The sequence below is a fragment of the Cervus elaphus genome, chromosome 11 (genome assembly GCF_910594005.1).
Source record: "Cervus elaphus chromosome 11, mCerEla1.1, whole genome shotgun sequence".
Lineage (NCBI taxonomy): Eukaryota > Metazoa > Chordata > Mammalia > Artiodactyla > Cervidae > Cervus > Cervus elaphus.
Genome location: NC_057825.1, coordinates 14,179,841 through 14,194,500, shown reverse-complemented (window position 1 = coordinate 14,194,500; position 14,660 = coordinate 14,179,841). Strand labels below are relative to the sequence as shown.

Sequence of the window (14,660 nt, the reverse complement as noted above, 5' to 3'; positions counted from 1 at the left end):
CTGATTGGGCCCAAATGACACACCCCCTGTCCCGCAAGCCCCAGGGCCCTGTGGTTTTCTGGGTCTGAGATGCGGATTGAATTACCACATCTTTGTCCTCCCCCAGCACCACCCCCCTCCCCACCAGCATCTAGGCTGTGACCTCTCTGGGGGTCCAGGCCTGGTCTGAAGGCCACTCCCAAGCCTCGAACAAGTCACTTCTCCTCTCTCATCGGCCTTGTCCTCATCTGTAAAACAGGCCAGGCGGGGTTTCTGCTGGCGGGGTCACTGAGGAGTGACTGTATGGATGTGGGGAGCGCTGGGACGGGTGCCCGGCTCTGCTGGCCGCTTGGTGAGTGGCACCCAGTGTTATTATAGCTCTGCCTGTAGAGGCCAGCGTCCCTCTGCCCTGGGGACTTGACAGCCCCCGCCCGGTCCTGCCCCAGCCTCTGCCCTCCTACACAGTACCCAGAGAGGCCTTTCTAAAGAACAGCCTGGAATGTCTTTCTCCCATGCGTCGTCCCCTGGGTCAAACCTGAGAACCATCCCCGCCTGCCTGCGAGGCCCTGCCCGACCCCCTCTGCCGCTTCTGTCCCACCACCTCTGCCAAGGCCGCTGCTCCAACTGCCTGGAACTCACCGAGGAGGTCACTGAACACCCCAAATGCCATCTCAGTTCAGGGCTTCTGCACAGACCCAGCACACCCTCTCCCTCACTCCCCCCTTCTTCCGCTGGCTAATTGCTACTCACCCATAAGGCCCCAGCTTCAGTGCCCCGTCCTCCAGGAAGCCTTCCCTGACCACCTCCCCCTGTCTGGGTTGAGGCAGCCCCTTTTTTTCATGTTCCCACAGCTCTTACCGCACAGGCTGCTTTGCACAAGCCTGTTTACCTGTGAGCTCCAAGAGACCAGATGCTGAGACTTGCTCCCTCCTGCAAAACCCAGCACCTGGCACAGTGTCTGGCGCCGAGTAGATGCTCAAAAAAAAAAAATCTTAGTGTCTGACTGAATGGATGGATGAGTCAATTTCTGCATCCCCCACACTGCAGGAAATGTCTGTAGAACAGATTTGAGTGGGAGGTTCCAGCAGGGCCTGGGAGAAGCCCCTGGGGTTTGGGCACTGGGCGGTGAAAAGAGCAGACCCCCCATCTCCTCCCGTGGGTGGGTCAGCCTCCCCCCCTTCCCACAGACCCTGGGGGCCCCCGGAGCCAGCTTCCAGATGCTCAGCCCAGACTCACCCTCACCTCTTAGCTTTTCCACTTGCGCAGGCCGGCCAGATCCCTGCAGCCAGCGTCGCGGGCAGCCAGGCCAATCGTCCCGGCGTCTTCCTATTTTAGACATCTCTGCTGCCTCGGTCCCTTCTAATGTTTCCAGTCAGGCTGCGGGGGGAGGAAAAAGAGGTTACTGCTACTTTAAATGTACTGTATGAAGGCGAGGGCTGGAAAGGGGCCTGCGTGCAGGAATACCCAGTCATCTAGTTGGAAAAGCCGCCAGATGGAATACAAAAGGAGAAACCCAGACGCTCATGGAGACAGCCTCGGTTCATAAATCAGGTGGGGCCAGGGGCTGGGGGCCCATACGCCATGGAGCCCGACTCCCTCTTGGACCAAGACGACTCCTTCGGTAAGACCAGAGCGCCGGCAAAGTGGCAGAGTGCTGCTCAGGGAGACTTTCTCTGTTTGCTGAGGGAATCCGGGAATGCGAGTTGAAGCGGGGAGGAAGATGGGCACTGCCTGGCGTGGGGACCTGTGGGTCATGGGTGCCGGGGGTTGCGGGGCACAGAGCTGAAGGGTCCCCGGAGCCGGCGTTCCTTGGGACCAAGCATCGGCGGGGTCGGGGGAGGGAGCGGGAGTTTCGGCCGCTTCTGTTTTGCTCCTGGACCAGAAGGAAAGGAAGGAAGTTTGCAGCCCCCCTGCCTGTCTGCCTCACTCGCGGTCGTCCCCAGGCCTGCCGGCTGCGGTGGGGGATTTAATTAGTGAGATCCTGCAGATAAATATAGATGGACCAGGCAAGAGGAACGCAGTCTGTGATTAAAGCCAGGCTGCAAGCATTCCCCGTTCTGCAGGGCCCCAGGGGCTGCCCCCAGGGAGCAGCCCCTGCTGCAGCCTCCCTGCAAACCCTGGGCAGATTGTTGGGCAAAAGTTGCTTGGGGCAGAGCCCTTGTCGGGAGCCGGTGGCGGGGAACTTGTACAATTCCCAGTGGATCAGCCACGGCAGTTTCTGCAGGCTGGGGGCTCTGGGGTTGCAGGGGTCTAAGACCCGGATTGCTCAGCCCGGCCAGGCTGCGCACTTCTGGTTAGGATGCCGGGGGGCACTCTGGCCATCTCTGCAATGTGGGAAAGTGGGAAGCAGGAGGGCTGGAGGCTGGCTGAGGGACTGAGGAGGACTGGGCTGGGGGGATGTAGGTTTTAAGACTCCGGTAAGGAGGGGGCCCTGTTGGCCTCGGAGAGGAGAGCTAGTCAAGGGAGGCGTCATTCCAGCTAGGATCAGTCTTTTGGAGACCCAGATCGTCCTAGGCCTATGGTTCCTTCTAAGAAAACTGTGTGCTTCTACCCTGGACCCCCACCCCCACCCCAGCCAGGCCTGGCCACAGGACGCAGATTCAAGGCCAAATTTCCTCCCTCCTGCTGGCTCTAGTTCTTTCCAGGGAGAGGGGCTCTTGCCACATTTGGAGCTGCACCCCTCAGGGGAGCTTGGCGCCGCCTAGCCTAGCCTAGCCCACAGGCCTGGCATCTTGGGAGGTCGGGTGGCCAGTGGACCCCTGCCAAGTGACCCCCACATGCCAGGCTCTGTGTCAGGGTCAGGGGTGCAGGAAGAGAGAACTCAAGCCTAAGAAACAGTTTGTGTTTAGTGAATGGAGAGAGGAAAGAGAGAGGGAGGGAGAAAAGGGAGCCGGCACCTTGGCCCTGGAAGAGCTCCTGGCCTCCAATGGGGACAAATGATATGAGACTGGATTCTGATGAGTTCCTGGGAGGGAGGTGGGGGCAAACGGTCTGGGGTGTGGGACAGGCCTGCCTGTCTCCAGAGGTGTCCACCTGAACTTGGCAGGGGGACACCTAGATGCCATCCCATGGAGGGCACAGAGCCCTGTCTGTGGGACCAACCCAGAGCAAAGCAAGGCTCCAAATCCCTCTGTCTCCCTACCTGGAACTCACTGGTGTCTCGGGAACCCACAGCCTCACCTGCTGTCACACAGGTTTGCTAGCAGCAGTCTTGGGGCAGGGTAAGTCCAGGGTCCCTGGAAACAGAGACTGCTTGTGCCATAACTGAGGGGCCCATGCATCAGCTCCTTGACCTCCCTTGTTGGGGGAGCCTGTGGTTGCCCTTCTGGAAGCTGAGCAGGCAGTGAGGTGCCTGGGATCTGAGGGGAAGAGACAAGGGGACAGGGAACAGTTCCTCGGGAAAGTGATGAGCAGGAATGGAGGGGAGCCCAGGAAGTCCTTGGGAGTGGCCCCAAGCTGAAGGGGCCATCCTGGCCAGGTCCTACAGTTATTGATCTATCAAATACTACTTTCAGATCCTGAACTAAGTTTTGGGGTTGGAGAGACAAGTCAAACCTTGTCTCTGCCTTTGTGACACTCCAAGGCTAGTCTGGGAGAGAGGTAAGCACTGATGGGGAAGGCCAAGGCCCCGTGGAAACGTTAACCCCACACTTGGTGTCCAGGAAGGCTTCCTGGAGGAAGTGACTCCCCCACCAAAGAAGTGGATGATTCCTTCTTTTGTGAAACAATTTCTTCACCTGGCTTCTGGGACAGGCCACCCTCCTGATTTTCTCCCGTCTATCTCCCAGTCTTTTTTTCTGGTTCCTTCTCTTGGACCCCTCACTCTCCCTGTTAACCACAAGGTCCCTTCAGCAAGGCTGATCTTTTCTGCCTCCCTCTGTGATCTGACTCTTCTGTCCTCATCCCCTGGCTCTATAGACTCCAGTCACACTGCTCTGTCCTTCCTCATGCTCACCAAACTAGTTAATGTCCTCAGGGCATTTGCACATGCTATTTCCTTTGCCTGGAATACTTTTCCTCTCTTTCTTCATTGAGCTAAATTCCTCCTCCTCCTCCCAGTCTCCAGTGAAAGTCACTTCTTCAGAGACGCCGTCCTTAGATCACGTTACTTTATCCATCAAATTACAGCCCACTCTCCTACCCTCTCTTTTGCTTTATAGGACCAGTTCCTGGCCACACATGGGCTTTCCTTATGGCTCAGCTGGTAAAGAATCCGCCTGCAATGCAGGAGACCCAGTGTCAATTCCTGGGAAGATCGAACTGGAGAAGGGAAAGGCTACCCACTCCAGTTTTCTGGCCTGGAGAATTCCATGGACTGTATAGTCCGTGGGGTCGCAAAGAGTCGGACACGACTGAGCGATTTTCACTTTCATTTTCAGTCTCCTAGTCTCACGACACGCTATGGTACATGTATGTGTTTAACCTCTGTCCCCTACTCATCTCTAAGTGCCCTGACAGCTGTGATCTCCAGCGCGTGGCTCTCTGCCTGGCCTGTAGTGAGAACCCAACGAATGCTTGTGAATGAGTGAGTGAGCAGACGATTCTGTTGGCTCAGCCAAGAAGGTGAGAAAAGGCATTCCAGGCAGAGAGAACCTTGGGGGGTTCTCTGACACTTTCGGTAAGGGTGATGCTTCTGGTCAAGGGATGGTGAGCTGAGCTCCGTGGGGACGCAGGATGGGGACAGGGTGGGGAGAGGCACAGCTGGAGGAGGGGCTCTGGGCCGCCCTTCTCTTCTTCAAGCAGAGCAAGACTTTGTTCCGTTTGGTGGATATCCTGAGCTCTGATTCCGTTCACCAGGTGCTCAGGGGCTGGGAGGAGTTTGGCCGCGTCCCCAGCCGCTGACTCTGATGTTCTGGAGGCCTTGGCACATTCAAGGTACCTTAGCAGACAGGGCTAAGTAGAGCCCCGTAGGGTGTCCTGAGATGCGGGACCCTTAGAGCAAGGTCATCGAGGGCTCAGACCACAGCTGGGGCGAGTGGCAAACTCAGGAGCAGAGGTTTCTTTTATGCAACAGTCAGGGGCAGGAAGCAAGGGCTTGCAGCCTTCACACTAACCCCAGCAGAGCCCTTCATGGAGGTGGCTCAGTCTCCCCAAGTGTAAATCGGGGGTGAGGACCAGACAAGATCTGACTGACTCCCTCTGGCAAGGGCCTTTCAGAGCTGCGTGGAAAAGCCAACCTCGAGAAGCACAGCACGCACTTCCTTCTCGTGTCCTGTGATAGCCAAGGAAGGGGACAAGGGGCTCACCCAGTCACTGACTTGACTCCCACTCAAGACCCTGAGATCCTTGCGGGCAGGCAGTGTATCTTATTTGCCGCTGTATCTCTAGGGTCCTGCACAGTGCCTGGCCCTGAGAAGGCGCTCCATATGCATTCATGGGATGAATGAACGAATGAATGAGTGAATGAGCTGGACCCTGCCCTTAACTTGATCGTGCCCTCAGGCATCCTCCTCCTCTCTGGGCTTCTGTTTCCTTAACTGCCCAATGAGGGTACTGCCCTCCACACCCCCGGCTGTTTCCAGCTTTGACCATCTCAGAGTCTAATTCCAACTCAGCACTTGGCACCCTCTTGCCTCCCTGCGGCCTGAGCCTCATCCATCCCACTGCCCCCGGGTGGCCTGGACTGAGTCCCTGCTTCTTGGTCAAACTTGGCTTCTTTGTCCGACAAATGGACAGACTCAGCGCTGCCCTGCCTGTGTCCTGGGTTGACTGGGGTCTCCAGAGGGGTGATTGAGATGAAACCACGAGAGGCCGGACACCTGTCGGGGGGAGTTTATGATTCATGGGTGAGGGAGCTGGGCTCAGACAGACGGTCAGGATAAAAGCTCAGGAAGGGGCTGGTTGCTCTGGCAACCCTGGGGGTGGAACAGACAGCTCAGAAGCTTCAGTTTCTTCTGATGATAACCGCCCAAGGACCTCAGCTCCGACTGGGGGCCCTGCAAGGAGGCAGATGGAGATGCTTTTGTAAATTCCCAGGTGTGGCAGGTACCATAACCAGTTCCATTTATTGAGCACCTACTGCATGCTGCCCCCCCCTCCCCAGGTAAGGTCCTTTAGGTACACTGCCTACTTGAATCCTCACAACAGTAGGCTGACATTATAGCTCCATTTTCCAGATGAGGAAACTGAGGCTCAGGGAAGGGAAGTGACCCCAAGGCCTAAGAGCAAGGTCAGTGATTTAACCCAGGTTGCCACAGAGCCCGGGGGCTTCGTTTTGCTGTGCTTTCCAAACGAGCCGCCACCGAAGGCGTTGTCAGCTCAGCTGGGGACAGTGAGTGCAAGAGCCACTGTAATGGGAGAGGGTCAGTCTAAAGAGAGGGCTATTTTGGGGTGGAAGCTGTCAGGGAGCTTGATGTCACCGCTCCCTGGCCCTTCCCCCGTGAGAGGGGGAAGCTGAATATGTCATGAGACATGGCTCAGCTGGTAGCAAATAGAAATAACCATAAAACAGCAGCTATGTAGCTGGCCACGTGCCTTACATTCATCATCTCGCTTCCCCTTCTCCCGACCCTGCAAGGCCGGTGTTGTCCTTCTCATGTTTAAGATAAGGCAACAAGTTCAGAGAGGCTGAGTGACTCACCCAGAGTCACACAGTGAGTGAGTGGCAGAGCTGAGAGTCCTGTGGGTTTGTCCCACCCAGAGCCTGTGCTCTGGGTCAGTACCCACTAGAATCTTCTCTGAGGCTTCTGTGTGGGTGGATCCTTGGGACGATGGGTGCTGTTCAGACCTGTGTTCTACCTCTCAGGGGCTAGAGAGGGCCTGGGGCTTCCTCCTGGTTCTGCCACTCAGCTCACTCAACAGCAAGCCTGTTTCCCCAGCTGTGAAACTGAGGTAATGATGGCCACCCAGACTCCCTGGGGTGGGGAAGGGAGGCCAAATCCGATTCCTTCCATCTTGCTCTAGGGCTCTGCTGTGGACTGGCTGACTGGGCCTCTGGGAACAAGGAAGGAACGGGAAAGGCTACATCCTCACCTGAGGTCCTTCCACAGGTGAAGGAGTCAGGCCAGAGAGGCAGAGTGGGGATCCCATTTCCTGAGCTCTGGCTACGTGCCCGGCTCTGGGCTAAGTGTCCACATGCAATCATTGGTTCCTCACACAGGAAGGAACAGCCCCATTGCTCAGATGTGGCAATTGAGGTTTTGAAGAGCCCAAAGCCACAAGTTAGGGGGAGTGCTCGTGATTCGAACTGAGGGCTCCTAGACGCCTGTGCTTCTGCCCATCACTCTGGGCTGCCTCTCGAGTATCCTGTCCCTGGTCCTCAGCCCTTTCTTGTGTCCAGAAGAGCCTCAGTCCTGCTGGCCAGCCTCACCTGGGCCTCTGACCTTCCTCAGCTGGGTAGGTGGACAAGGGGAGGAGCCCCCCTTCTTCTTGCCCCAGAGGATGCTGGGAAGAGGCAAAATCAGGAGGAAGAGTCAATGAAGAAGAACAGTGAGGCCGGACAGGGAGGGGTTTAAATCTTGGATGCCCCCACACCCCAGCACTGGCTTCACAAGAAGGCCAGGGGGAGTGGCCTAAGGAGGGTGGGAGGAGGCTGGCAGAGCAGGAGGAAGTTCAGGGAAGAGGAGCTGCGGTCCGCATGGTGAGGGGCTCCTGGTGGGAGAAGTGGGGAGAGGCTGACTCGGGAGCTCCGGGTGTTTAGGAAGCAAAGACATTTCACCCTGGGCCCCCCGCATGGGCCTGGGTTTCCATCCTGCTGCACCTCCCTTAGGTCTGGGCCACGTGGCTCGGACAGGAGGACCAGGGTGGTGTCCAGGTGGTACCTTGTGGTACCCAGGTACAGATCCTCATTGAATCACTCAGCAGCAGGGACCGTTCCCCTAAGCTTCCCTCCCACCTGATATATTATTTCCTGGCACGTGTTAATTCCCATTTTATGGATGAAGAAACAGGCACAAAGAGGTGAGGTCACTATCCCAAGTGTCAGTCTTGTGAGTAATGGGCCCTAACTTATACCCAGGCTGCTGGACCGCGGCTCCGGGCCCCCCTTATACCGAGAAGGTTGGTGGGCCTTTTCCATGAGGGCCAGTTTGTCCCAGCACCCTCACACTGGCTGTCCTCCCGAATGGACCACTGGGTGCTCTGAGACCCCCCTTGGTCCCCAGTGCCCAGCCCACTCCTTCTACTGAGTGGGTATGCCCTACACTCCTGACCCCACCCCAGGCCTTCAGAAGCCACAGCTATGCTCCTCCCAGCTGGATTTCCTCCCAAGAGGTCCCCTCAGAAGCCCTGGGAGACTAGAGGAAACAGAAAATGGCCCCAAGTGGGAGGAGGCTCAGGGGAGGGTCTTTGGGGTCCTCCTGCCCACCCCCCACTACATGGTAGGGAGATGAGGGCCTCAGAGAGGAGGAACCAGAACCCCTCAAGGGCCATTCTACTTCCTAAGTGGTCCTGAGCTCTGCCCTGACTCTCCACCTTCTGCCCTCGTCTCAGGCCACGCCCCATTTTGGACTCCTGGATAGCTGCCTTGTCCCCTCCTGGGGATCCCCATCTCCACCTGTCCCCCAAACTCATCCTCTGTTTGCAGCTAAAGGGGCCACTCTTAGGCATCTGAAAGTCACACAGGGCATTCCACTGCAGCTGGACAGAGTCTAAACTCATTACCATGGTGTCAAGGGCATCCACCATCTGACCCTTGGATGACACTGGTCTGCCCTGGTCTCCAGCACACCCCTTCTTTCTCTCCACTCTCTCATGATCAGTTCATCTCACCTTGAATGTGCCATCCTCCAGGTCCTCCCTCACCTTTGCACTTGTTGATGCCCCTGCCTGGAACCCTACTCTATCTCAACTCTTCCCACTACTTCTCCCCTAATCTGGCCACTCTTACTCAGCCTCAGGTCTCAGCTTGGGTGTCACCTCCTCCAGGAAGCCTTCCTTGACCATCTTGTTTGAGCTCCCAGGCACCCATGTGCTGACAGGATAGTACAGTGCCTTTGCTTCCCTGCCTGTCTTCACCTCTCAGCTGTGAGCTGCTCCATGCACCAGACTGAAAAGTTGAAGCCTGAGGGGGTGATGTGAGGAAAGAGGGCAGGGTGACATGGCGTCTGGCCTGTGTGGCAGGAATGTTGCTGTCCATGCAGAGAGGGAGATGTGGGTGGAAAAGCAGATTCTGGGCAGGAGGGCGAGTGATGTTCTGGGCTTGCTGTATCTGAAGGGCCTGCAGGGTCATCTGGGGTTTTCTGTAGAAGAGTCTGTGATGGTCTGTCCAGATGTGACCTCCACAGAGGTGCCAGCTCCAGGGCGGAGCTTCCCTAGCTGTGACAGTGCCACTCCCTTTCTTTAGGCTTTCTGAAATCTTCACTCACCTCCCCAGCCAAGGTTCTGCCACCTCCTCCAGGAAGCCAACCCTGACCAACCCGGCTTAGGCTGCTCTGTTCTTTCCTTGACTATCCCCTCCTGGTCATTACCCCCTCTAGTCCTAACAGGCTATGTCTTGGAAGTCTTCAAGGAGGGGCCACAGCCCTCTGTCTCTTGTAGACTCCACGTACGTCCGCCCCCCACCCCGCCCCCCCTGCTTAAGGATCAACACACAGAGACAATGACAGTGTGGCCAGGAGCCCCGCCCCCTCCCCTGGATGGAGTCAGGTTCCCGCAGTCTCAGTTCAAGATTCTGGGAAAACCAAACAGAGGGTCAGATTGACACAGGCGAGCAGGGGGAGGCAAGTGAGGGGAGGGTACATTTCTGTCCAATCTGGAAGTGTCTGCCTGGATGGCTGGGTCTTCGCAACCCTGGGCCCGAGGCATTCCAGCCTGTGACCTACATCCCAGCGTGCCTCTGTGCATGTGCGCGTGTGTGTGCGTGTGCATGTGTGTGCACACGCACAGGAAGGCGTGTAGAGGACACGAGCACCTCGCCAATAGGATGGAGCGCCTGCCTCTCGGCTGGCTGTGAGGGAGCTTATGAGGGGCTGGGGGCCCCGTACACCCACTCTGGGGGGCCACAGACTCGGCACCAGAATGAGGGGGGTGCTGGGCTCCAGAAAAGCCAGCTCAGGGCACACAGTTCCTGAAATGGCTGGGGTGCCTGTCCCCCAGACCCCCAGCCCCCACCCCACCTCTGCCCTGGGCTCTCTCTCTCCCTTGACCCAAATCTCAGATGAATGGCCTCCCCCGCCTTAGCTCACGTGGAATGTGAGCCATGGAGAACAAGGGCAGCAGAGGGAGGGAGCCCAGACCCCAGCGTGAGGCTGAACCAGGAGGCGGCCGGACAGGCCTGGAGGGGGGCTCCGTGCACGCTGGCCTCCTGAAGCCCAGGCTGCCAAATTCAGGGTCTTACCCAGGAGCCCTCCGGGGCTGTCCCAGGTCCATCCCTGGCTTTCCTGCTGGTACCCCACCCCCTCCCCCACACCTGCCTGGGAAGGGAGAGTAGAGACCCTTCTGTCCTGGTGAGACTGTCCTTGACCAAGCAGCTGTATTAACTCCACGGCTTAGAAGTCAAGGCACCTAGAAGAGTGCCTACTCTGAGACCCTTCAGTTTTTCCTTTGGCCGGCTCTGTGATGGACTGAGTCGGGGTGTCTATACCCTAGCTTCTGGGGCTCTTCTCCCAAACCCTGCCTCTGACTTGGACACATGGCAGCGCCTGTCTCCTGCTGGGCCTGCCTGCTTCAACCCTGCCCCCTCCCCCACCACAGAGCATACTACCCCCACCCCCACCTGGCCTCATTCAGTTGCACAGACTCTAGGGTGAGGCTCCAGCTCTGGAAGCTTCCCCAGGCCCCTCCCAGGCCCACTGATGTTGGTGCTTCAGCTCTGACTCCTTCCCTCAGTTCCCTGTTGAGGACAGATGGCTCTGGGGTCTGCATCCCCCTCCCTCTGCCTGCCTGGGGATCCCCTGATCAGCCCCTCCACCAGCCCCCTTCTCCAACTTCACATCTCACCCCCTCAGTGCCCCCAGCCTACTCAGCTCCCTCAGGGCAGCTCCCTCACCTCCCACACTGTTCTCCGCACCATTCCCTGCTCCAGACTGCTCCACCAAGGCCGCCAGTGGAGCCCTGAATGCAGAATGTCCTCCACGGGTGCTGGCTCACTGCTCCTCTGGGCTGAGAGGCCCTGGTGTGGGAGGTGCTTGGAGGGGGTGGCTCAGGGCAGGGTCGCTCGACTGGCAGCCTGTCTGAGTCAGATCCCTGACCCTTACCAGGCAGTATGTAGCTTCAGGAAAATCGCATAACTTCCCCCAGCTTCAGTTTTCCCTGTCTGTGAGATGGGCTGATTACGCCAGCCCTGTCTACAGGTTACAGGGAGGAGTACACAGTTAATACTTAGAAAACAGTCCTTTGAAACCTTCAGGCAGAGTTAACCCTCAGTGGACGTTGGCAGTTATTACTGTTATCATTGGGTTTGTGACTGTTTGAATCTTTCACTACCCGCACGCACGTGACCATCACACCCCTCCACCCACCCACCCCTTCCTTCTCAGTCTTCAGCTCAGGCTCCTCTTCTTCCTCCTGTGGCCGAGCCACCCAGACGCCCAACCACGACTCCTCTTCCCACCACAACCCCCACCCCTTCCTCACATCTGTGGTCTCCATCTTCTGCCACCCCTGCCCACTTGTGGCCTGGTTCATGCCCCCACCCCCACCCCCATAGCCAGCCCCACCCCGGGGCTCCTGCCTTACCCTCTGCCTCCAGTCCCCAACCCCCAGACCAGGGGACTCTCTGCAAAGTGCTCCCAGCACCCCTCATCTTCCTCTGCTCCCTGTCACACGGGTGTGAGCCTATCCCTGAGCCCCAGCACGTTTTGTTTATATTTGTTAAATGAATGACCCCGTATAAGCCATAAAGGGCTGCTCTGATCAATGCAACACATGGCAGGTATTAAAGAGCATCGGAGCTCACTCTCCCGGGGTGTCCTCTTGCCCCCAGGAAGTGGGAGGAGACATGGGCTGATTGCAGTCATCCAGAGGGTTCTAATCCCTCCGGGTTGGCATTGCACTAGCCTCACCCCTAGGGATTTGGACTCAATTAGTCTAGAGGGGTTTGATCCCTGCGTTGGGAAGATCCCCTGGAGGAGGGAACAGCTGCCCACTCCAGTATTCTCGCCTGCAGAGTTCCATGGACAGAGGAACCTGACAGGCTACAGTCCATGGGCTCGCAAAGAGTCAGACAACTAAGTGACTTTCACTTACACTTTTTTCACTTTTTCAGTCTAGAGCGAGGCCTGGGCATTGGAGTATTTGAACTTTTCCCCTGCCTTCCTCCGCTCCTCCACCCCCAACTGGGTGGTTCTAAGGGGCAGCCGCTGAAACTGGGGGAGGAAGGCGCTGGAGCCTGGGGGTCTTCTTTCTTTGCACATGCTTGCGTATGTGCATGCTAAGTCACTGCAGTCGTGTCCAACTCTTTAGCAACCCCATGGACTGTAGCCTGCCAGGTTCTCTGTCCATGCGATTCCGCAGGCAAGAATACTGGACTGGATTGCCATTTCCTCCTTCAGGGGGATCTCCCAGACCCAGGGATCAAAACTGCATCTCTTAAGTCTCCTGCATTGTCAGGCAGGTTCTTCACCACTAGCGCCACCTGGGAAGCCCCTGCCCACATTTACGTCTCTTAATTCAAGCTGAGCACTTCCTCTAGGCTAGCTCACCGTCAGGCTCTGGAGGTCCAGGAAGGCAGAAGGCTGAGTCTCTGTCTTCAAGGAAGAGCTCAGGACAGGGGCCCAAAGCTACGGTGACGTCCCAGGGCAGGCAGGCGGGGGAGGCCAGCAGGGGAGAGGCTGAGGTTCCTTTAAGGTAACCAGGGCTTGGCCTGTGGAAGGAGGTAGTGAGCAGGCTGGGGATGAGTCCAGTGGAGACTTTTGAGCAATTCGGTGAGGCTGGGCCCCCAAATCCAGATGAGAGGAGTGGGGGAGTAGCCTGGAGATGTTAGGAGTCCAGGCTCAGGGGCTTGGTTTCATCCTGCACCCCAGGGAGCCATGAATGGGTTCTAGCATGGGAGGGATGCAGTTGTGCTGTTTCCCTTGAATTTCTAAGAACCCAAACCACACCTCTGCTCCACTCAGGGCCCTCCCCTGGGCCAGCCCAGCTGAGTGTGGGTGACTGTCTACCTCGGGAGGTCACAGCCCCAGCAGGAGAAGCCTAGTTCAGGGGTAAAGAAGCTGCCTGCCATGCAGGAGACATTGGTTCGATCCCTGGGTCGGGAATATCCCCTGAAGAAGGAAATGGCAACCCACTTCAGTATTCTTGCCTGGGAAATCCCATGGACAGAGGAGCCTGGTGGCCTATAGTCCATGGGGTCGCAAGAGTCAGACATGATTTAGTGACTGAACAATAAGAAGTCCTTTTCCAGTAGGAGAAGTAGGGGGTTAAGAAGCTGGGAAGAGCCCCCAGGGGGAGAGAGAGGCCAAGAAGGCCGGGAACCAAGAGGGCAGCAGCTCTCCCGGGGCCGCCTAAACAGGTCTCCCAGGTTTCCTAAACAGGTCTACTTAGCCTCTGGTTTCCTAAACCTCCGGCTTCCGACGTCTCCCTTCCCAAGCTCCTCAGCAGCCCAGTGTGAGCTCAACTTCTAGGAAGACGTCAGAGGACAATCTAATCCTGTTCTTCGTGGCCCCAAGAGTAGATGGTTCTCTACCTGAGATTAGCCAGATTGGTGGGAACCTCAACCTCAACCTAAAGCATCCAGACAGGGAACAAGGGATGGGAGGGAGAGTACATAGCTCATAGAGCTTTTGCTGGAAAGCCTACCCCCATCTTACAGAGGGGGAAACTGAGGCCTTGAGATGTTTAACAATTTGCCCCTTAGTCACACTGCTAGGAAATGGCAGAGCAAGATTGGATCTCTGGTCCTGCTGGCTCAGAAGGCACTAGGCATCCCATTGAGAGTCTGCACTGAGTCCCAAGTTGCCTAGTCCTGCGCCAGGAAGAGGCAGAAGGGAAGGGGTCTGGGGTCTCTATTCACCTGGCCCGCTCATTGCGTGTGTGTGTGTGTGTGTGTGTGCGTGCGCGCGAGCTCAGTAAGTTGCTTCAGTTATCTCCAACCCTTTGCAACCCCATGGACTGTAGCCGGCCAGACTCCTCTGTTCATGAGCTTCTCCAAGCCAGAATACTGGAGTGGGTTGCCATGCCCTCCTCCAGGGGATCTTCCCGACCCAGGGATTGAACCCAGGTCTCATACATGTCCTGCATTGGCAGGCAGGTTCTTTACCACTAGCGCCACCTGGGAAGCCCCCACTCTTTGCATAGATGTTTGAGGACCAAAGCCGGCAGTGGCTGCCAATCCGGGAAGGGAGGGATTGGGATGAGGGAGTCAGAACTGGCTGCTGGGAGGGGGCAGCAGGGGGTGAGGAGGGGTGAGGGGGCTGGTGTCCGCAGCAGTTAGGGTCCCGGCAGGTGGGAGGGGCTGGAAAGAAATGAGATTTAGGTAAGTAGAGGTCAGCAGGGAGGGCGATCCAGCAACAGGAACAGACCGAGCAAGGGTTCAGAGATGGAAATGAGGGTCTGGAGTCGTCCAGCCTAAGCCTGGGGGTGTGACTGGCTGGAAGGCTGAGTCACAGCTGAGGACACAGGGTGGGGGGGCTGTATCCTCAGGCAGGGTTTCTATACCTGGGCACTGTTGATCTGTGGGGCCGGAGAACTCTTTGTCGTGGGGACCGACCTGTGCACTGGTGGGTGTTTAGCAGCATCCCTGGCCTCTACCTGCCAGGCGTCAATAGCATATCTGCCCCCAACCCCCAGCCCATGTCATGACC

At 57.3% G+C, this 14,660-nt stretch overlaps 1 protein-coding gene across 1 annotated transcript in view; it reads left to right on the top strand.

Moving 5' to 3' along the window:
- Positions 1-1,259: 1,259 nt before the first annotated feature.
- The window catches only part of LOC122702944 (DAB2 interacting protein), a 210,125-nt gene continuing 196,724 nt past the window's right edge, over positions 1,260-14,660 (top strand). The window contains exon 1 of the mRNA XM_043916956.1: positions 1,260-1,600. Coding sequence (XP_043772891.1) covers positions 1,561-1,600 — 40 coding nt within the window. The 5' untranslated portion in view covers positions 1,260-1,560. The remainder of the gene's footprint in view (positions 1,601-14,660) is intronic.